The sequence below is a fragment of the Scyliorhinus torazame genome, chromosome 12 (genome assembly GCF_047496885.1).
Source record: "Scyliorhinus torazame isolate Kashiwa2021f chromosome 12, sScyTor2.1, whole genome shotgun sequence".
NCBI classification, from domain to species: Eukaryota; Metazoa; Chordata; class Chondrichthyes; order Carcharhiniformes; family Scyliorhinidae; genus Scyliorhinus; species Scyliorhinus torazame.
The window spans coordinates 138,182,518-138,206,232 of NC_092718.1; the positions used below are offsets into that span (position 1 = coordinate 138,182,518).

Consider the following 23,715-nt stretch of genomic DNA (forward strand, 5'->3'; position numbering starts at 1 on the left):
CATGCAGTTGCCCTGTCCCTGTAGTGGGCAGTGTGCTCATGTGCCCTGGTGCTGTGTTTATTACACTCATGTGGGCTCAGGTTGGAGGCTGCTGACCAAAGCTTCTACTCATTGCAGGTTTATATGGACATTCAACAGTCTATCACCAGGCCACTGATGCGCTTTATGTCTTTGGCGGTTATCGATTTTACCTGGAGAATGTATCAGCCTCACCTGAACTGTACTGTCTATATCTTCCCAACCTCACCTGGAGCGTACTTGCCCCGTCTTATGGCAGAAAGGTATTTCACAAAGCTGCTCATCCACAGTCATGAGCAAGGATGAGAGTTTCCATATTACCCCCCATCTAATGGTTCTTGTTTTGTCGTCATTTCCAGCCCTTTTCCCGGTTTTTCCACATCGCCTCACTCTTCCGAGACACGATGATCGTGGTCGGAGGCCGTACAGAGCAGGAGGACTTCAGCGCTGACATCTTGTTCTACCAGATCAACTGTAACACCTGGATCACCCCAAATAACACCGGTACAGCAATGCGAGAATCACACCCAATAACACACACCAGAATCACACCCAATAACAATACACACCAGAATCACACCCAATAACAATACACACCAGAATCACACCCAATAACAACACACACCAGAATCACGCCCACTAACAACACACCCCATAACACAACACACACCAGAATCACACCCAATAACAACACATATACTTCTGTAGTAGGGAAGATGCTGGAATCTATCATCAAGGAAGAAATAGCGAGGCACCTGGATGGAAATTGTCCCATTGGGCAGACGCAGCATGGGTTCATAAACTCAGTCCTAAATCAACTTCCCCTTATTTTGAGGCTATGCCCCCTAGTTCTGGTCGTGCCTAACTAATTTAGTGGAATTTTTTGAGGACATTACCAGTGCGGTAGATAACGGGGAGCCAATGGATGTGGTATATCTGGATTTCCAGAAAGCCTTTGACAAGGTGCCATACAAAAGGTTGCTGCATAAGATAAAGATGCATGGCATTAAGGGGAAAGTAGTAGCATGGATAGAGGAATGGTTAATTAATAGAAAGCAAAGAGTGGGGATTAATGGGTGTTTCTCTGGTTGGCAATCAGTAGCTAGTGGTGTCCCTCAGGGATCAGTGTTGGGCCCACAACTGTTCACAATTTACATAGATGATTTGGAGTTGGGGACCAAGGGCAATGTGTCCAAGTTTGCAGACGACACTAAGATAAGTGGTAAAGCAAAAAGTGCAGAGGATACTGGAAGTCTGCAGAGGGATTTGGACAGGCTAAGTGAATGGGCTAGGGTCTGGCAGATGGAATACAATGTTGACAAATGTGAGGTTATCCATTTTGGTAGGATTATCATTTTTATTTAAATGATAAAATATTAAAACATGCTGCTGTGCAGAGAGACATGGGTGTGCTAGTGCATGAGTCGCAGAAAGTTGATTTACAGGTGCAACAGGTGATTAAGAAGGCAAATGGAATTTTGTCCTTCATTGCTAGAGGGATGGAGTTTAAGACTAGGGAGGTTATGCTGCAATTGTAAAAGGTGTTAGTGAGGCCACACCTGGAGTATTGTGTTCAGTTTTGGTCTCCTTACTTGAGAAAGGACGTACTGGCACTGGAGGGTGTGCAGAGGAGATTCACTAGGTTAATCCCAAAGCTGAAGGGGTTGGATTATGAGGAGAGGTTGAGTAGACTGGGACTGTACTTGTTGGAATTTAGAAGGTTGAGGGGGGATCTTATAGAAACATATAAAATTATGAAGGGAATAGGATAGGATAGATGCGGGCAGGTTGTTTCCACTGGCGGGTGAAAGCAGAACTAGGGGGCATAGCCTCAAAATAAGGGGAAGTAGATTTAGGACTGAGTTTAGGAGGAACTTCTTCACCCAAAGGGTTGTGAATCTATGGAATTCCTTGCCCAGTGAAGCAGTAGAGGCTCCTTCATTAAATGTTTTTAAGATAAAAGATAGATAGTTTTTTGAAGAATAAAGGGATTAAGGTTATGATGTTCGGGCCGGAAAGTGGAGCTGAGTCCACAAAAGATCAGCCATGATCTCATTGAATGGTGGAGGGCTCGAGGGGCCAGATGGCCTACTCCTGCTTCTAATTCTTATGTTCTTATACCAGAATCACACCCAATAACAACACACACCAGAATCACACCCAATAATAACACACACCAGAATCACACCCAATAACAACACAGTAAGAAGTCTGACAACATCAGGTTAAAGTTCAACAGGTTTGTTTCGATGTCACTAGCTTTCGGAGCACTGCTCCTTCCTCAGGTGAATGAAGAGGTATGTTCCAGAAACATATATAGCGACAAAGTCAAAGATGCAAGACAATGCTTTGAATGCGAGCATTTGCAGGTAATTAAGTCTTTACAGATCCAGAGATACGGGTAACCCCAGGTTAAAAAGGTGTGAATTGTCTCAAGCCATTCCACGTGAGAACACCACCCACCAGGTACGTGGTGCATACTCATGCGACTTGGCCAATGTTGTTGACCTCATACGCTGCAGGAAAGGATGTTCCGAAGCGTGATACATTGGCGAGACCATGCAGACCCTGCGACAACGGATGAATGGACATCGCGCGACAATCGCCAGGCAGGAATGTTCCCTTCCAGTTGGGGAACACTTCAGCAGTTAAGGGCATTCAGCCTCTGATCTCCGGGTAAGTGTTCTCCAAGGCGGCCTTCAGGACGCGCGACAACGCAAAATCGCCGAGCAGAAACTTACAGCCAAGTTCCGCACACATGAGTACGGCCTCAACCGGGACCTGGGATTCATGCCGCATTACATTCATCCCCCACCATCTGGCCTGGGCTTTTGAAATCCTACCAACTGTCCTGGCTTGAGACAATTCACACCTCTTTCAACTGGAGTTATCCGTATCTCTGGATCTGCAAAGACTTAATTACCTGCAAATGCTCGCATTCTAAGCATTGTCTTGCGTCTTTGACTCTGTCTCTATATATGTTTCTGGAACATACCTCTTCATTCACCTGAGGAAGGAGCAGTGCTCCGAAAGCTAGTGTTGGAAACAAACCTGTTGGACTTTAACCTGGTGTTATAGAACATAGAACATAGAACAATACTGCGCAGTACAGGCCCTTCGGCCCACGATGTTGCACCGAAACAAAAGCCATCTAACCTACACTATACCATTATCATCCATATGTTTATCCAATAAACTTTTAAATGCCCTCAATGTTGGCGAGTTCACTACTGTAGCAGGTAGGGCATTCCACGGCCTCACTACTCTTTGCGTAAAGAACCTACCCCTGACCTCTGTCCTATATCTATTACCCCTCAGTTTAAGGCTATGTCCCCTCGTGCTAGCCATTTCCATCTGCGGGAGAAGGCTCTCACTGTCCACCCTATCTAACCCCCTGATCATTTTGTATGCCTCTATTAAGTCTCCTCTTAACCTTCTTCTCTCTAACGAAAACAACCTCAAGTCCATCAGCCTTTCCTCATAAGATTTTCCCTCCATACCAGGCAACATCCTGGTAAATCTCCTCTGCACCCGTTCCAAAGCCTCCACGTCCTTCCTATAATGCGGCGACCAGAACTGTACGCAATACTCCAAATGCGGCCGTACCAGAGTTCTGTACAGCTGCAACATGACCTCCTGACTCCGGAACTCAATCCCTCTACCAATAAAGGCCAACACTCCATAGGCCTTCTTCACCACCCTATCAACCTGGGTGGCAACTTTCAGGGATCTATGTACATGGATACCTAGATCCCTCTGCTCATCCACACTTTCAAGAACTTTTCCATTCGCCAAATATTCCACATTCCTGTTTTTCCTTCCAAAGTGAATCACCTCACACTTCTCTACATTAAACTCCATTTGCCACCTCTCAGCCCAGCACTGCAGCTTATCTATATCCCTCTGTAACCTGCTACTTCCTTCCACACTATCGACAACACCACCGACTTTAGTATCGTCTGCAAATTTACTCACCCACCCTTCTGCGCCTTCCTCTAGGTCATTGATAAAAATGACAAACAGCAACGGCCCCAGAACAGATCCTTGTGGTACTCCACTTGTGACAGAACTCCATTCTGAACGTTTCCCATCAACCACCACCCTCTGTCTTCTTTCAGCTAGCCAATTTCTGATCCACATCTCTAAATCACCCTCAATCCCCAGCCTCCGTATTTTCTGCAATAGCCTACCGTGGGGAACCTTATCAAACGCTTTGCTGAAATCCATATACACCACATCAACTGCTCTACCCTCGTCTACCTGTTCAGTCACCTTCTCAAAGAACTCAATAAGGTTTGTGAGGCATGACCTACCCTTCACAAAGCCATGCTGACTATCCCTGATCATATTATTCCTATCTAGATGATTATAAATCTTGTCTCTTATAATCCCCTCCAAGACTTTACCCACTACAGACGTGAGGCTCACCGGTCTATAGTTGCCGGGGTTGTCTCTGCTCCCCTTTTTGAACAAAGGGACCACATTTGCTATCCTCCAGTCCTCTGGCACTATTCCTGTATCCAATGATGACATAAAAATCAAAGCCAATGGTCCAGCAATCTCTTCCCCGGCCTCCCAGAGAATCCTAGGATAAATCCCATCAGGTTCCGGGGACTTATCTATTTTCAGCCTGTCCAGAATTGCCAACACCTCTTCCCTACGTACCTCAATGCCATCTAATCTATTTACCTGGAGCTCAGCATTCTCCTCCACAACATTATCTTTTTCCTGAGTGAATACTGACGAAAAATATTCATTTAGTATCTCGCCTATCTCTTCAGACTCCACACACAATTTCCCATCCCTGTCCTTGACTGGTCCTACTCTTTCCCTAGTCATTCGCTTATTCCTGACATACCTATAGAAAGCTTTTGGGTTTTCCTTGATCCTTCCTGCCAAATACTTCTCATGTCCCCTCCTTGCTCGTCTTAGCTCTCTCTTTAGATCCTTCCTCGCTACCTTGTAACTATCCATCGCCCCAACTGAAACTTCACACCTCATCTTCACATAGGCCTCCTTCTTCCTCTTAACAAGAGATTCCACTTCTTTGGTATACCACGGTTCCCTCGCTCGGCACCTTCCTCCCTGCCTGACCGGTACATACTTATCAAGAACACGCAGTAGCTGATCCTTGAACAAGCTCCACTTATCCAGTGTGTCCAACACTTGCAGCCTACTTCTCCACCTTATCCCCCCCAAGTCACGTCTAATGGCATCATAATTTCCCTTCCCCCAGCTATAACTCTGGGTAAGCGTTCTCCAAGGCGGCCTTCAGGACGCGCGTCAACGCAAAATCGCCGAGCAGAAACTTACAGCCAAGTTCCGCACACATGAGTACGGCCTCAACGGGGACCTTGGATTCATGTTGCATTACGTTCATCCCCCACCATCTGGCCTGGGCTTGTGAAATCATACCAACTGTCCTGGCTTGAGACAATTCACACCTCTTTCAACTGGGGTTACCCGTATCTCTGGATCTGTAAAGACTTAATTACCTGCAAATACTCGCATGCTAAACATTGTCTTGCGTCTTTGACTCTGTCTCTATGTATGTTTCTGGAACATACCTCTTCATTCACGTGAGGAAAGAGCAGTGCTCTGAAAGCTAGTGTTGGAAACAAACCTGTTGGACTTTAACCTGGTGTTGTGAGACTTCTTACTGTGATCACCCCAGTCCAAAGCAGGCATCTCCACATCATAACAACACACACACACACCTGAATCACACCTAATAGCCACACACACAAGAATCATACCCAATAACAAAGCACGCACCAGAATCACACCCAATAACAATACTCACCAGAAGCACACCCAAAAACAAACACACACCAGAATCACACTTGTAGAGATTCCATGATTGAATTCTTTGAGGGGGTAACTAAGTGTGTAGATGAAGGTAGAGCAGTTGATGTTGTATATATGGATTTTAGTAAGGCGTGTGATAAGGTTCCTCATGGTCGGCTTATGAAGAAAGTAAGGAGGTGTGGGATAGAGGGAAATTTGGCCAATTGGATAAGTAACTGGCTATCACATAGAAGTGGAGATGCCGGCGTTGGACTGGGGTGAGCACAGTACGAAGTCTTACAACACCAGGTTAAAGTCCAACAGGTTTGTTTCGATGTCACTAGCTTTCGGAGCGCTGCTCCTTCCTCAGGTGAATGAAGAGGTATGTTCCAGAAACATATATATAGACAAATTCAAAGATACCAGACAATGCTTGGAATGCGAGCATTAGCAGGTGATTAAATCTTTACAGATCGAGAGATGGGATAACCCCAGGTTAAAGAGGTGTGAATTGTGTCAAGCCAGGACAGTTGGTAGGATTTCTAAGTGTGTAGCAACTGTCCTGGCTTGACAAAATTCACACCTCTTTAACCTGGGGTTACCCCATCTCTGGATCTGTAAAGATTTAATCACCTGCTAATGCTCGCATTCCAAGCATTGTCTGGCATCTTTGAATTTGTCTATATATATGTTTCTGGAACATACCTCTTCATTCACCTGAGGAAGGAGCAGCGCTCCGAAAGCTAGTGACATCGAAACAAACCTGTTGGACTTTAACTTGGTGTTGTAAGACTTCGTACTGTGTATCACATAGAAGACAGAGGGTGGTGGTGGATGGAAAATGTTCAGACTGGCGACCAGTTACCAGCGGTGTACCACAGGGATCAGTGCTGGGTCCTCTGTTATTTGTGATTTTTATCAATGACTTGGAGGAGGGGGCTGAAGGGTAGGTCAGTAAATTTGCTGATGACACCTAGATTGGTGGAGTAGTGGATGAGGTGGAGGGCTGTTGTAGGCTGCAAAGAGACATTGATCGGATGCAGAGCTGGGCCAAAAAATGGCAGATGGAGTTTAACCCTGATAAGTGCGAGGTGATTCATTTTGGTAGAAAAAATTTGAATGTGGATTACAGGGTCAACGGCAGGGTTCTGAGGAATGTGGAGGAACAGAGAGATCTTGGGGTTCATGTCCACAGATCTCTGAAGGTTGCCACTCAAGTGGATAGAGCCGTGAAGAAGGCCTATAGTGTGTTAACGTTTATTAACAGGGGGCTTGAGTTTAAGAGCCGCGGGGTTCTGCTGCAACTGTACATGACCCTTGTGAGACCACCTTTTGAGTATTGTGTGCAGTTCTGGTCGCCTCATTTTAGGAAGGATGTGGAAGCTTTGGAAAGGGTGCAAAGGAGATTTACCAGGATGCTGCCTGGTTTGCAGGATAGGTCTTATGAGGAAAGATTGAGGGCTTTTCTCTTTGGAGCGGAGGAGGATGAGAGGCGACTTAATAGAGGTTTATAAGATGATGAGGGGGATAGATAGAGTGGACGTTCAGAGACTATTTCCACGGGTGGATGTGGCTGTTACAAGGGGGCATAACTATAAGGTTCGGGGTGGGAGATATAGGAGGGATGGCCGAGGTAGGTTCTTTACTCAGAGAGTGGTTAGGATGTGGAATGGACTGCCTGCTGTGATAGTGGAGTCGGACACTTTAGGAACTTTCAAGCAGTTATTGGATAGGCACATGGAGCACACCAGAATGACAGGGGATGGGACAGCTTGATCTTGGTTTCGGACAATGCTCGGCACAACATCGAGGGCCGAAGGGCCTGTTCTGTGCTGTACTGTTCTATGTTCTATGTTCTACACCCAATAAAAAAACATACACCAGAATCACACCCAATAACAACACTCACCAGAAACACACCCAATAACAACAGACACCAGAATCACACCCAATAACACACACCGGAATCACACACTATAACACCACACACACCAGAAATGAAATAAAAATTGCTTATTGTCAGAAGTAGGCTTCAAATGAAGTTACTTTGAAAAGCCCCTGGTCGCCACATTCCGGCGCCTGTTCGGGGAGGCTGGTACGAGAATCACACGCAATAACAACACACACCAGATTCACACCCAATAACAACACACACCAGATTCACACCCAATAACAGCCCACGCCTGAATCACACTCAATAATAAGACACCAGAATCACACTCAATAACACAACACCCGCCAGAATCACACCCAATAACAACACACACCAGAATCACACCCAATAACACAACACACACCAGAGTCACACCCAATAACAACACACCAGAATCACACCCAATAACAACACACACCAGAATCACACCCAATAACACAACACACACCAGAGTCACACCCAATAACAGCACGCACCAGAATCACACCCAACAACACAACACACACCACAATTACACCCAATAACACACTCCATTCCTCTCGCCCCCTGATGCAAAACTGACCTCTTGACTCGACCCAGGGCTGACCTCTGTGTCCAACCAAGGTCTGACCTCTCGCCCCCTGACCCAAGGCTGACCTATCGCCCCCTGACCCAAGGCTGACCTCCCATTCCATTGTCGAAGGCTGACCTTTCACCCCCTCACTCAAGGCTGACCACTCGCCGCCTGAAAAAGGGCTGACCTCTCGCTCCTTGACCCAAGGCTGACCTCTAGCCCTGAGCCAAATCTGACCTCTAGCCCCTGAGCCAAGCTGACCTCTCGCCCCATGAACCATGGCTGAACTCTCGCACCATGACCCAAGGCTGACCTCTCGCCCCATGACTCAAGACTGACCTCTCGCCCCATGACCCAAAGCTGACCTCTCGCCCATGACCCAAGGCTGACCTCTCGCTCCCTGATCCAAGGCTGACCTCTCGCTCCAGACCTAAGGCTGACCTGTCGCCCCCATGACCCACAGCTGACCTCTCGACCCCCCGGCCCAAGGCTGAACTCTCGCCCCTGACACCCCATTCTCTCTAATCCAAATCCCCTCCGCATCCTCCTCCCCCACATCCCACCCCGAGCCCTGTTCAGTGAGCTGCCTGACTGAATTTTCTCCACTCTCTGTAGGGAGCACAGTGCTGGGGGAGCCAATGAAAGGCTCGATAGCGCATGCTGCTGCCAGACTGAAGAACAAGCTGTACATCTCGGCGGGATACGGGGGAGTCATGCTGGGCTCAATGGTCGCTCTCTCCATCCCATTGGATCCCTGTCTAATATTTACCAGCCCTGGAGCATGTAACAGCAGCAGCAGTAACTGTGTATGGTGTCGTTCAGTCCGCAATGGGAGCTGTCTGTCTGCAGATGAAGCAGAGAGGTAGGATCACCAACATTTCTTGAGTCACTCAGATCCAGAAGGACCAACAGATCCCAGACTCTGGGACCAACAGATCCAAGACCCGGGTACCAACAGATCCCTGACCTGGGGACCAGCAGATCCTACACCCAGGAACAAACAGATCCCAGTCCCGGGGACCAGCAGATCCCACACCCAGGTACCAACAGATCCCAGTCCCGGGGACCAACAGATCCCAGACCCAGGAACCAACTGATTCCAGACCCGGGGACTAACAGATCACATACTCGTGGTCCAACAGTTCCCAGACCCAGGGACCAACAGATCCCAGACTCAGAGGCCAACAGATCCCAGACTCAGGGACCAACAGATCCCAGACACAGGGACCAACAGATCCCAGACTCTGGGACTCACCAATCCCAGATCTGGGGACAAACATATCCCAGATATGGGGACAAACAGATCCCATATCCAGGAACCAACAGACCCCAGGCTCTGGGACTAACAGATGCTAGACTCGGGGACCAACAGATCCCAGACTCAGAACCAACAGATCCCAGACCCTGGGGCTAACAGATCCCAGAATCGGGACCAACAGATCCCAGACTCAGAACCAACAGATCTCAGACTCAGAACCAACAGATCTCAGACTCAGGACCAACAGATCCCAGACCCAAGGCCAACAGATCCCAGACCCAGGGACCAACACATCCCAGACTCTGGGGCGAACAGATCCCAGGCTCCGGGATGAACAGATCCCAGACTCTGGGTCGAACAGATCCCAGACTCAGGGACCAACAGATCCCAGACCCAGGGACCAACAGGTCCCAGACTCTGGGACAAACAGATACCAGACCCGGGGAGCAACAGATCAAGAGACTCGGGGACCAAGAGATCCCAGGCTTTTGGACTAACCAATCCCAGACCCGGGGACCAACAAATCCCAGACTCGGGGACCAACAGATCCCAGACCTTGGGACTAACAGATCACAGACCCTGGGACTAACGGATCCCAGAATCAGGACCAACAGATCCCAGGCTCTGGGGTGAACAGAGCCCAGGCTCTGTGACTAACCGATCCCAGACTCGGGGACCAACAGATCCCAGACTCAGGACCAACATATCCCAAACTCAGGACCAACAGATCCCAGACCCAGGGACCAACAGATCCCAGACCTAGGGACCAACAAATCCCAGACCCGGGGGCGAACAGAATCCAGACTCGGGAACGAACAGATCCCAGACTCGGGGACGAACAGATCCACGACTCGGGGACCCACAGATCCCAGACCCGGGAACAACAGATCCCAGACCCGGGAACAACAGATCCCAGACTCGGGGACCAACAGATCCCAGACTCGGGACCAACAGACCCCAGACTCGGGGACCAACATATCCCACACCTAGGGACCAACAAATCCCAGACCCGGGGCCGAACAGATCCCAGGCTCTGGAACTAACAGATCCCAGACTCGAGGACGAACAGATCCCAGACTCGGGGACCCATAGATCCCAGACTCAGGAACGACAGATCCCAGACTCAGGACCAACAGATCCCCGACTCGGGGACCCACAGAACACAGACTCGGGGACCCACAGAACACAGACTCGGGGACCCACAGATCCCAGACTCAGGACCCACAGATCCCAGACTCAGGACCAACAGATCCCCGACTCGGGGACCCACAGAACACAGACTCGGGGACCCACAGATCCCAGACTCGGAGACTTAACGGATCCCAGACTCGGGGACCAACAGCTCCGAGACACGGGGCCCAACAGATCCTAGAATCGGAGACTTTACAGATCCCAGACCTGGGGACCAACATATCCCACACCTGGGGACCAACAAATCCCAGACCCGGGGGCGAACAGATCCCAGACCCGGGGACTAACAGATCCCAGACCCGGGGACTGTCAGATCCCGGATTCGGGGTCTGTCAGATCCCAGACTCGGGACGAACAGCTCCCAGACTCGGGAATTAACAGATCCCAGGCTTGGGGACTAACAGATCCCAGACTCGGGAACTGACAGATCCCAGACTCGGGAACTAACAGATCCCAGACTTGGGGACTAACAGATCCCAGACTTGGGGACTAACAGATCCCAGACTTGGGAACTATCAGATCCCAGACTCGGGGACTGTCAGATCCCAGACTCGGAACTAACAGATCCCAGACTCGGAACTAACAGCTCCCAGACTCGGGACGAACAGCTCCCAGACTCGGGAACTAACAGATCCCAGACTTGGGGACTAACAGATCCCAGGCTTGGGGACTAACAGATCCCAGACTCGGGAACTGACAGATCCCAGACTCGGGAACTAACAGATCCCAGACTTGGGAACTATCAGATCCCAGACTCGGGGACTGTCAGATGCCAGACTCGGAACTAACAGCTCCCAGACTCGGGTACTAACAGATCCCAGACTTGGGAACTAACAGATCCCAGACTCGGGGACCCACAGATCCCAGACTCGGGAAACAGATCCCAGACTCAGGGACCAACAGATCCTAGAATCGGAGACTTAACGGATCCCAGACTCGGGGACGAACAGATCCCAGACTCGGGGGCGAACAGATCAAAGACCTGGGGACCAACAAATCCCAGACCCCGGGGCGAACAGATCCCAGACCTGGGGACCAACAAATCCCAGACCCCGGGGCAAAAATAATACAGACTCGGGAACGAACAGATCCCAGACCCAGGGACCAACAGATCCCAGACTCAGAGGCCAACAGATCCCAGACTCAGGGACCAACAGATCCCAGACACAGGGACCAACAGATCCCAGACTCTGGGACTCACCGATCCCAGATCTGGGGACAAACATATCCCAGATATGGGGACAAACAGATCCCATATCCAGGTACCAACAGACCCCAGGCTCTGGGACTAACAGATGCCAGACTCGGGGACCAACAGATCCCAGACTCAGAACCAACAGATCCCAGACCCTGGGGCTAACAGATCCCAGAATCGGGACCAACAGATCCCAGACTCAGAACCAACAGATCCCAGACTCAGTGCCAACAGATCCCAGACCCAGAGACCAACAGAACCCAGACTCTGGGACTAACAGATACCAGACCCAGGGAGCAACAGATCCAAGACTCGGGGACCAAGAAATCCCAGGCTTTTGGACTAACCAATCCCTGACCCGGTGACCAACAGATCCCAGACCCATGACCAACGGATCCCAGATTTGGGGACCAACAGATCCCAGACTCTGGGACTAACAGATCCCAGACTCTGGGACTAACAGATCCCAGACCCGGGGACTAACAGATCACATACTCGTGGTCCAACAGTTCCCAGACCCAGGGACCAACAGATCCCAAACACAGGGGTCAACAGATCCCAGACTCTGGGACTCACAGATCCCAGATCTGGGGACAAACAGATCCCATATCCGGGGACCAACAGATCACAGACTCTGGGGCGAACAGACCCCAGGCTCAGGGACTAACATATCCCAGACTCGGGGACCAACAGATTCCAGACCCTGGGGCTAACAGATCCCAGAATCGGGACCAACAGATCCCAGACTCAGAACCAACAGATCTCAGACTCAGGACCAACAGATCCCAGACCCAAGGCCAACAGATCCCAGACCCAGGGACCAACACATCCCAGACTCTGGGGCGAACAGATCCCAGGCTCCGGGATGAACAGATCCCAGACTCTGGGTCGAACAGGTCCCAGACTCAGGGACCAACAGATCCCAGACCCAGGGACCAACAGGTCCCAGACTCTGGGACAAACAGATACCAGACCCGGGGAGCAACAGATCAAGAGACTCGGGGACCAAGAGATCCCAGGCTTTTGGACTAACCAATCCCAGACCCGGGGACCAACAAATCCCAGACTCGGGGACCAACAGATCCCAGACCTTGGGACTAACAGATCACAGACCCTGGGACTAACGGATCCCAGAATCAGGACCAACAGATCCCAGGCTCTGGGGTGAACAGAGCCCAGGCTCTGTGACTAACCGATCCCAGACTCGGGGACCAACAGATCCCAGACTCAGGACCAACATATCCCAGACTCAGGACCAACAGATCCCAGACCCAGGGACCAACAGATCCCAGACCTAGGGACCAACAAATCCCAGACCCGGGGGCGAACAGAATCCAGACTCGGGAACGAACAGATCCCAGACTCGGGGACGAACAGATCCACGACTCGGGGACCCACAGATCCCAGACCCGGGAACAACAGATCCCAGACCCGGGAACAACAGATCCCAGACTCGGGGACCAACAGATCCCAGACTCGGGACCAACAGACCCCAGACTCGGGGACCAACATATCCCACACCTAGGGACCAACAAATCCCAGACCCGGGGCCGAACAGATCCCAGGCTCTGGAACTAACAGATCCCAGACTCGAGGACGAACAGATCCCAGACTCGGGGACCCATAGATCCCAGACTCAGGAACGACAGATCCCAGACTCAGGACCAACAGATCCCCGACTCGGGGACCCACAGAACACAGACTCGGGGACCCACAGATCCCAGACTCAGGACCCACAGATCCCAGACTCAGGACCAACAGATCCCCGACTCGGGGACCCACAGAACACAGACTCGGGGACCCACAGATCCCAGACTCGGAGACTTAACGGATCCCAGACTCGGGGACCAACAGCTCCGAGACACGGGGCCCAACAGATCCTAGAATCGGAGACTTTACAGATCCCAGACCTGGGGACCAACATATCCCACACCTGGGGACCAACAAATCCCAGACCCGGGGGCGAACAGATCCCAGACCCGGGGACTAACAGATCCCAGACCCGGGGACTGTCAGATCCCGGATTCGGGGTCTGTCAGATCCCAGACTCGGGACGAACAGCTCCCAGACTCGGGAATTAACAGATCCCAGACTTGGGAATTAACAGATCCCAGGCTTGGGGACTAACAGATCCCAGACTCGGGAACTGACAGATCCCAGACTCGGGAACTAACAGATCCCAGACTTGGGGACTAACAGATCCCAGACTTGGGAACTATCAGATCCCAGACTCTGGGACTGTCAGATCCCAGACTCGGAACTAACAGCTCCCAGACTCGGGACGAACAGCTCCCAGACTCGGGAACTAACAGATCCCAGACTTGGGGACTAACAGATCCCAGGCTTGGGGACTAACAGATCCCATACTCGGGAACTGACAGATCCCAGACTCGGGAACTAACAGATCCCAGACTTGGGAACTATCAGATCCCAGACTCGGGGACTGTCAGATGCCAGACTCGGAACTAACAGCTCCCAGACTCGGGTACTAACAGATCCCAGACTTGGGAACTAACAGATCCCAGACTCGGGGACCCACAGATCCTAGACTCGGGAAACAGATCCCAGACTCAGGGACCAACAGATCCTAGAATCGGAGACTTAACGGATCCCAGACTCGGGGACGAACAGATCCCAGACTCGGGGGCGAACAGATCAAAGACCTGGGGACCAACAAATCCCAGACCCCGGGGCGAACAGATCCCAGACCTGGGGACCAACAAATCCCAGACCCCGGGGCAAAAATAATACAGACTCGGGAACGAACAGATCCCAGACTCAGGAACCAACATATCCCAGACTCGGGGACCAACAGATCCCAGACTCGGGGACCAACAGATCCCAGACTCGGGGACCAACAGACCCCAGACTCGGGGACGAACAGATCCCAGACTCGAGGACCCACAGATCCCAGACTCGGGAACAACAGATCCCAGACTCAGGGACCAACAGATCCTAGAATCGGAGACTTAACGGATCCCAGACTCGGGGACGAACTGATCCCAGACCCCGGGGCGAACAGATCCCAGACCTGGGGACCAACAAATCCCAGACCCCGGGGCGAACAGAATCCAGACTCGGGAACAAACAGATCCCAGACTCAGGAACTAACATATCCCAGACTCGGGGACCAACAGATCCCAGACTTTGGGACTAGCAGATACCAGACCCGGGACCAAGAGATCCCAGACTCAGGACCAACAGGTACCAGACTCGGGACCAACAGATCCCAGACTCAGGACCAACAGATCCCAGACCCAGGGACCAACAGATCCCAGACCCAGGGACCAACAGGTCCCAGACTCTGGGACTAACAGATACCAGACTCGGGGACCAAGAGATCCCAGGCTTTTGGACTAACCAATCCCTGACCCAGTGACCAACAGATCCCAGACTTGGGGACCAACAGATCCCAGACTTGGGGACCAACAGATCCCAGATTCAGGGACCAACAGATCCCAGACTCTGGGACTAACAGATCCCAGACCCGAGGACGAAAAATCACATACTCGTGGTCCAACAGACCCCAGACTCAGGGACCAACAGATCCCAGACACAGGGACCAACCAATCCCAGACTCTGGGACTCACAGATCCCAGATCTGGGGACAAACAGATTCCAGACTCGGGGACAAACAGATCACAGACTCGGGGACCCACAGATCCCAGACTCAGGAACAACAGATCCCAGACTCAGGGACCAACAGATCCTAGAATCGGAGACTTAACGGATCACAGACTCGGGGATCAACAGATCCTAGACACGCGGACCAACATATCCTAGAATCGGATACTTAACAGATCCCAGACTCGGGGACGAACAGATCCCAGACTCGGGAACTATCAGATCCCAGACTCGGGGACTAACTGATCCCAGAACCGGGAACTAACAGATCCCAGACTCGGGAACTAACAGATCCCAGACTCAGGAACTAACATATCCCAGGCTCTGAGATGAACAGATCACAGATTCTGGGACCAACAGATCCCCGACTCTGGGACCAACAGATCCTCGACTCTGGGACCAACAGATCCCAGACCCGTGGACCAACAGATCCCAGACACAGATATCAACAGGTCCCAGAGCCGGGGACCAACAGATCCCAGGCTCTGGGACGAACAGGTCCCAGGCTCTGGGATGAACAGATCCCAGAATCAGGACCAACAGATCCCAGACTCATGGCCAACAGATCCCAGACTCATGGCCAACAGATCCCAGACTCATGGCCAACAGATCCCAGACTCAGAACCAACAGATCCCAGACCCAGGGACCAACTAGTCCCAGACTCTGGAACTGACAAATACCAGACCCGGGGAGCAACAGATCCGAGACTTGGGGACCAAGAGATCCCAGGCTTTGGGACTAACCAATCCCAGACCCGGGGACCAACAGATCCCTGACCCGGACACCAACAGATCCCAGACTCTGGCAGATTTATAATCATCTAGATAGGAATAATATGATCAGGGATAGTCAGCATGGCTTTGTGAAGGGTAGGTCATGCCTCACAAACCTTATCGAGTTCTTTGAGAAGGTGACTGAACAGGTAGACGAGGGTAGAGCAGTTGATGTGGTGTATATGGATTTCAGCAAAGCGTTTGATAAGGTTCCCCATGGTAGGCTATTGCAGAAAATATGGAGGCTGGGGATTGAGGGTGATTTAGAGATGTGGATCAGAAATTGGCTAGCTGAAAGAAGACAGAGGGTGGTGGTTGATGGGAAACGTTCAGAATGGAGCTCAGTCACAAGTGGAGTACCACAAGGATCTGTTCTGGGGCCGTTGCTGTTTGTCATTTTTATCAATGACCTAGAGGAAGGCGCAGAAGGGTGGGTGAGTAAATTTGCAGACGATACTAAAGTCGGTGGTGTTGTCGATAGTGTGGAAGGATGTAGCAGGTTACAGAGGGATATAGATAAGCTGCAGAGCTGGGCTGAGAGGTGGCAAATGGAGTTTAATGTAGAGAAGTGTGAGGTGATTCACTTTGGAAGGAATAACAGGAATGCGGAATATTTGGCTAATGGTAAAGTTCTTGAAAGTGTGGATGAGCAGAGGGATCTAGGTGTCCATGTACATAGATCCCTGAAGGTTGCCACCCAGGTTGATAGGGTTGTGAAGAAGGCCTATGGAGTGTTGGCCTTTATTGATAGAGGGATTGAGTTCCGGAGTCAGGAGGTCATGTTGCAGCTGTACAGAACTCTGGTACGGCCGCATTTGGAGTATTGCGTACAGTTCTGGTCACCGCATTATAGGAAGGACGTGGAGGCTTTGGAGCGGGTGCAGAGGAGATTTACCAGGATGTTGCCTGGTATGGAGGGAAGATCTTATGAGGAAAGGCTGATGGACTTGAGGTTGTTTTCGTTGGAGAGAAGAAGGTTAAGAGGAGACTTAATAGAGGCATACAAAATGATCAGGGGGTTGGATAGGGTGGACAGTGATAGCCTTCTCCCGCGGATGGAAATGGCTAGCACGAGGGGACATAGCTTTAAACTGAGGGGTAATAGATATAGGACAGAGGTCAGAGGTAGGTTCTTTACGCAAAGAGTAGTGAAGCCGTGGAATGCCCTACCTGCTACAGTAGTGAACTCGCCAACATTGAGGAAATTTAAAAGTTTATTGGATAAACATATGGATGATAATGGCATAGTGTAGGTTAGATGGCTTTTGTTTCGGTGCAACATCGTGGGCCGAAGGGCCTGTACTGCGCTGTATTGTTCTATGTTCTAACTAACAGCTCCCGGACACGGGGACCAACAGATCCCAGACCCAGGAACCAACAGATCCGAGACCCAGGAACTAACAGACTCCAGACTCTGAAACAAACAGATTCCAGACTCGGGGACACACAGATCCCAGAGTCGGGGACAAACAGATCCCAGACCCGGGGTCCAACAGATCCCAGACTCGGGAACTAACAGATCCCAGACTCGGGAACTAACAGATCCCAGACTCGGTAACCAACAGATCCCAGACTCGGGGACTAACAGATCCCAGACTCGGGAACTAACAGATCCCAGACTCGGGGACTAACTGATCCCAGACTCGGGAACAAACCTATCCCAGGCTCTGGGACGAACATATCGCAGATTCTGGGACCAACAGATCCCCGACTCTGGGACCAACAGATCCCCAACTCTGGGACCAACAGATCCCAGACCTGTGGACCAACAGATCCCAGGCACAGATGACAACAGATCCCAGAGCCGGGGACCAACAGATCCCAGACCCGTTGACCAACAGATTCCAGACCCTGGTACTAACAGATCCTAGACCCGTTGACCAACAGATCCCAGACTCAGGAACTATCAGATCCCAGACTCGGGGACTATCAGATCCCAGACTCGGGAACTATCAGATCCCAGGCTCGGGGACTAACTAATCCCATAATCAGGACCAACAGATCCCAGACCCGGGGACCAACAGATTCCAGACCCGGGGACCAACAGATTCCAGACCCGGGGACCAACAGATTCCAGACCCGGGGACTAACAGATCCCAGGCTCTGGGACGAACAAATTGCAGATTTGGGGACCAACAGATCCCAGACTCTGGGACAAACAGATCCCAGGCTCAGGACCAACGGATCAGGGATCGGCGACAAACAGATCCCAGATTCCAGGACTAACAGATCCCAGACCTGGGGCCCAACAGGTCCCAGACTCGGGGTCGAACAGATCCCAGACTCAGGGACCAAGAGATTCCAGGCTTTGGGACTAACCGATCCCAGACCCGGGGCCCAACAGGTCCCAGACTCTGGAACTAACCGCTCCCAGACACTGGGTCTAACAGATCCCAGACTCGGGAACTAACAGATCCCAGACTAGGGGACTAACTGATCCCAGACTCGGGAACTAACAGATCCCAGACTTGGGAACTAACAGATCCCAGACTCGGGAACTAACAGATCCCAGACTCATGAACTAACATATCCCAGACTCTGGGACGAACAGATAGCAGATTCTGGGACCAACAGATCCCCAACTCTGGGACCAACAGATCCTCAACTCTGGGACCAACAGATCCCAGACCCGTGGACCAACAGATCCCAGGCACATATATCAACAGATCCCAGAGCCGGGGACCAACAGATCCCAGACTCTGGGATGAACTGGTCCCAGGCTCTGGGATGAACAGAGCCCAGACTCTGGGACTAACAGATCCCAGACACAGGACCAACAGATCCCAGTCTCATGACCAACAGATCCCAGATTCATGACCAACAGATCCCAGATTCATGACCAACAGATCCCAGACTCAGGACCAACAGATCCCAGACCCAGGGACCAACAGGTCCCAGACCCAGGAACCAACAGATCCGAGACCCAGGAACTAACAGACTCCAGACTCTGAAACAAACAGATTCCAGACTCGAGGACACACAGATCCCAGAGTCTGGGACAAACAGATCCCAGACCCGGGGACCAACAGATCCCAGACTCGGGAACTAACAGATCCCAGACTCAGGGACTAACAGATCCCAGACCCGGGGACTAACAGATCCCTGACCCGGGGATTGTCGGATCCCAGACTCGGGGCCTGTCAGATCCCAGACTCGGAACGAACAGATCCCAGACTTGGGAACTACCAGATCCTAGACCCGGGGACTAACGGCTCCTATAATCAGGATCAACAGATCCCAGACCTTGGGACTAACAGATCCCAGACCCGGGTACTAACAGATCCCAGACCCGGGGACTAACAGATCCCAGACCCGGGGACCAACAGATCCGAGACCTGGGGAACCATAGATCCCATGCCCTTCGGCCCTCCAAGCCCGTGCCGACCATGCTGCCCGACTAAACTACAATCTTCTACACTTCCTGGGTCCGTATCCCTCTATTTCCATCCTATTCATGTATTTGTCAAGATGCCCCTTAAATGTCACTATCGTCCCTGCTTCCACCACCTCCTCCGGTAGCGAGTTCCAGGCTCGGGAACTAACTGATCCCAGACTCGGGGACAAACATATCCCAGACTCGGGAACTTTCAGATCCCAGGATCGGCGACGAACAGATCCCAGATTCCAGAACTAACAGATCCCAGACCCGGAGCCCGGCAGGTCCCAGACTCGGGGTCCAACAGATCCCAGACTCTGGAACTAACAGCTCCCAGACACGGGGACGAACAGATCCCAGACTCGGGGCCTGTCAGATCCCAGACTCGGAATGAACAGATCCCAGACTCGGGAACTACCAGAACCTAGACCCGGGGACTAACGGCTCCTATAATCAGGATCAACAGATCCCAGACCTTGGGACTAACAGATCCCAGACCCGGGGACTAACAGGTCCCAGACCTGGGGAACCACAGATTGCATATTCGGGGACCAACAGATCCAAGACTCGGAACTAACAGATCCCAGACTCGGGAACTAATAGATCCCAGACTCGGGAACTAACAGATCCCAGACTCGGGGACTAACAGGTCCCAGACTCAAGAACAAAGAAATGTACAGCACATGAACAGGCCCTTCGGCCCTCCAAGCCCGTGCCGACCATGCTCCCCGACTAAACTACAATCTTCTACACTTCCTGGGTCCATATCCCTCTATTCCCATCCTATTCATGTATTTGTCAAGATGCCCCTTAAATGTCACTATCGTCCCTGCTTCCACCACCTCCTCCGGTAGCGAGTTCCAGGCTCGGGAACTAACTGATCCCAGACTCGGGGACAAACATATCCCAGACCCGGGAACTTTCAGATCCCAGGATCGGCGACGAACAGATCCCAGATTCCAGAACTAACAGATCCCAGACCCGGAGCCCAACAGGTCCCAGACTCGGGGTCCAACAGATCCCAGACTCTGGAACTAACAGCTCCCAGACACGGGGACGAACATATCCCAGACCCGGGGACCAACAGATCCCAGACTCGGGAACTATCAGATCCCAGACTCGTACACCAACAGATTCCAGACTCGGGAACTATCAGATCCCAGACTCGGGGACTAACAAATCCCATAATCAGGACCAACAGATCCCAGACCCGGGGACCAACAGATTCCAGACCCTGGGACTAACAGATCCCATGTTCTGGGACGAACAGATTGCAGATTCGGGGACCAACAGATCCCCGACTCTGGGACAAACAAATCCCAGGCTTAGGACCAACGGATCCCAGATCGGCGACAAACAGATCCCAGATTCCCGGACTAACAGATCCCAGACCCGGGGCCCAACAGGTCCCCGACTCGGGGTCGAACAGATCCCAGACTCGGGCCAAGAAATCCCAGGCTTTGGGATTAACCAATCCCAGACCCGGGGCCCAACAGGTCCCAGACTCTGGAACTAACCGCTCCCAGACACGGGGACTAACAGATCCCAGACTCGGGAACTTTGGGCAGCACGGTAGCATAGTGGTTAGCACAATTGCTTCACAGCTCCAGGGTCCCAGGTTCGATTCCTGGCTTGGGTCACTGTCTGTGCGGAGTCTGCACGTTCTCCCCGTGTATGCGTGGGTTTCCTTCGGGTGCTCCGGTTTCCTCCCACAGTCCAAAGATGTGCAGGTTAGGTGGATTGGCCATGATAAATTGCCCTTAATGTTGGGTGGGGCTACTGGGTTATGGGGATAGGGTGGAGGTGTGGGCTTGGGTAGGGTGCTCTTTCAAAGAGCCGGTACAGACTCAATGGGTTGAATGGCCTCCTTCTGCACTGTAAATTCTATGAACTAACAGATCCCAGACTCGGGGACTAACTGATCCCAGACTCGGGAACTAACAGATCCCATACTCGGGAACTAACAGATCCCAGAATCAGGACCAACAGATCCCACACACAGGACCAACAGATCCCACACACAGGACCAACAGATCCCAGACTCATGACCAACAGATCCCAGACTCAGAACCAACAGATCCCAGACCCAGGGACCAACAGGTCCCAGACTCTAGGACTAACAGATACCAGACCCAGGGAGCAACAGATCCGAGACTCGGGGACCAAGATATCCCAGGCTTTGGGACTAACCGATCCCAGACCCGGGGAAAAACAGATCCCTGACCCGGACACCAACAGATCCCTGACCCGGACACCAACAGATCCCAGACTCTGGAACTAACAGCTCCCCGGACACGGGGACAAACAGATCCCAGACCCAGGAACCAACAGATCCGAGACCCAGGAACTAACAGACTCCAGACTCTGAAACAAACAGATTCCAGACTCGGGGACAAACAGATCCCAGAGTTCGGGACAAACAGATCACAGACCTGGGGACCAACAGATCCCAGACTCAAGGGCCAACTGATCCCAGACTCGGGAACTAACAGCTCCCAGACACGGGGACCAACAGACCCCAGACCCCGACACCAACAGATCCCAGACTCTGGAACTAACAGCTCCCAGACACGGGGACCAACAGATCCCAGACCCATGAACTAACAGATCCCAGACTCGGGAACTATCAGATCCCAGACTCGGGGACTATCAGATCCCAGGCTCGGGAACTATCAGATCCCAGGCTCGGGGACGAACGCATCCCATAATCAGGACCAACAGGTCCCAGATCCGGGGACCAACAGATTCCAGACCCGGGGACCAACAGATTCCAGACCCGGGGACTAACAGTTCCCAGGCTCTGGGACGAACAGATTGCAGATTCGGGGACCAACAGATCCCAGACTCTGGGACAACTGATCCCAGGCTCTGTACCAACGGATCCCAGATCGGTGACGAACAGATCCCAGATTCCAGGACTAACAGATCCCAGACCCGGGGCCCAACAGGTCCCAGACTCGGGGTCGAACAGATCGCAGACTCGGGGACCAAGAGATCCCAGGCTTTGGGACTAACCGATCCTAGACCCGGGGCCCAACAGGTCCCAGACTCTGGAACTAACTGCTCCCAGACACGGGGACTAACAGTTCCCAGACTCGGGAACTAACAGATCCCAGACTCGGGGACTAACTGATCCTAGACTCGGGAACTAACAGTTCCCAGACTCGGGAACTAACAGATCCCAGACTCGGGGACTAACTGATCCTAGACTCGGGAACTAACAGTTCCCAGACTCGGGAACTAACAGATCCCAGACTCGGGGACTAACAGATCCCAGACTCGGGAACTAACAGATCCCAGACTCAGGAACTAACAGATCCCCGACACTGGGACCAACAGATCCCAGACTCTGGAACTAACAGGTCCCGGACACGGGGACCAACAGATCGCAGACCCAGGAACCAACAGATCCCAGACTCTGGAACTAACAGCTCCCAGACACGGGGACCAACAGATCGCAGACCCAGGAACCAACAGATCCGAGACCCAGGAACTAACAGATCCCAGGCTCTGAAACAAACAGATTCCAGACTCGGGGACACACAGATCCCAGAGTCGGGGACAAACAGATCCCAGACCCGGTGACCAACAGATCCCAGACTCGGGGACCAACTGATCCCAGACTCATGACCAACAGATCCCAGACTCAGAACCAACAGATCCCAGACCCAGGGACCAACAGGTCCCAGACTCTAGGACTAACAGATACCAGACTCAGGGAGCAACAGATCCGAGACTCGGGGACCAAGATATCCCAGGCTTTGGGACTAACCGATGCCAGACCCGGGGAAAAACAGATCGCTGACCCGGACACCAACAGATCCCTGACCCGGACACCAACAGATCCCAGACTCTGGAACTAACAGCTCCCCGGACACGGGGACAAACAGATCCCAGACCCAGGAACCAACAGATCCGAGACCCAGGAACTAACAGACTCCAGACTCTGAAACAAACAGATTCCAGACTCGGGGACAAACAGATCCCAGAGTCGGGGACAAACAGA

At 51.9% G+C, this 23,715-nt stretch overlaps 1 protein-coding gene across 2 annotated transcripts in view; it reads left to right on the forward strand.

Moving 5' to 3' along the window:
* megf8 (multiple EGF-like-domains 8) overlaps positions 1–23,715 on the forward strand; it is a 584,430-nt gene that overhangs the window by 347,192 nt on the left and 213,523 nt on the right. For both annotated transcript variants that reach the window (XM_072469091.1, XM_072469092.1), the window contains 3 exons: positions 118–281; positions 378–522; positions 8,907–9,153. In XM_072469091.1, coding sequence (XP_072325192.1) covers positions 118–281; positions 378–522; positions 8,907–9,153 — 556 coding nt within the window. The remainder of the gene's footprint in view (positions 1–117; positions 282–377; positions 523–8,906; positions 9,154–23,715) is intronic.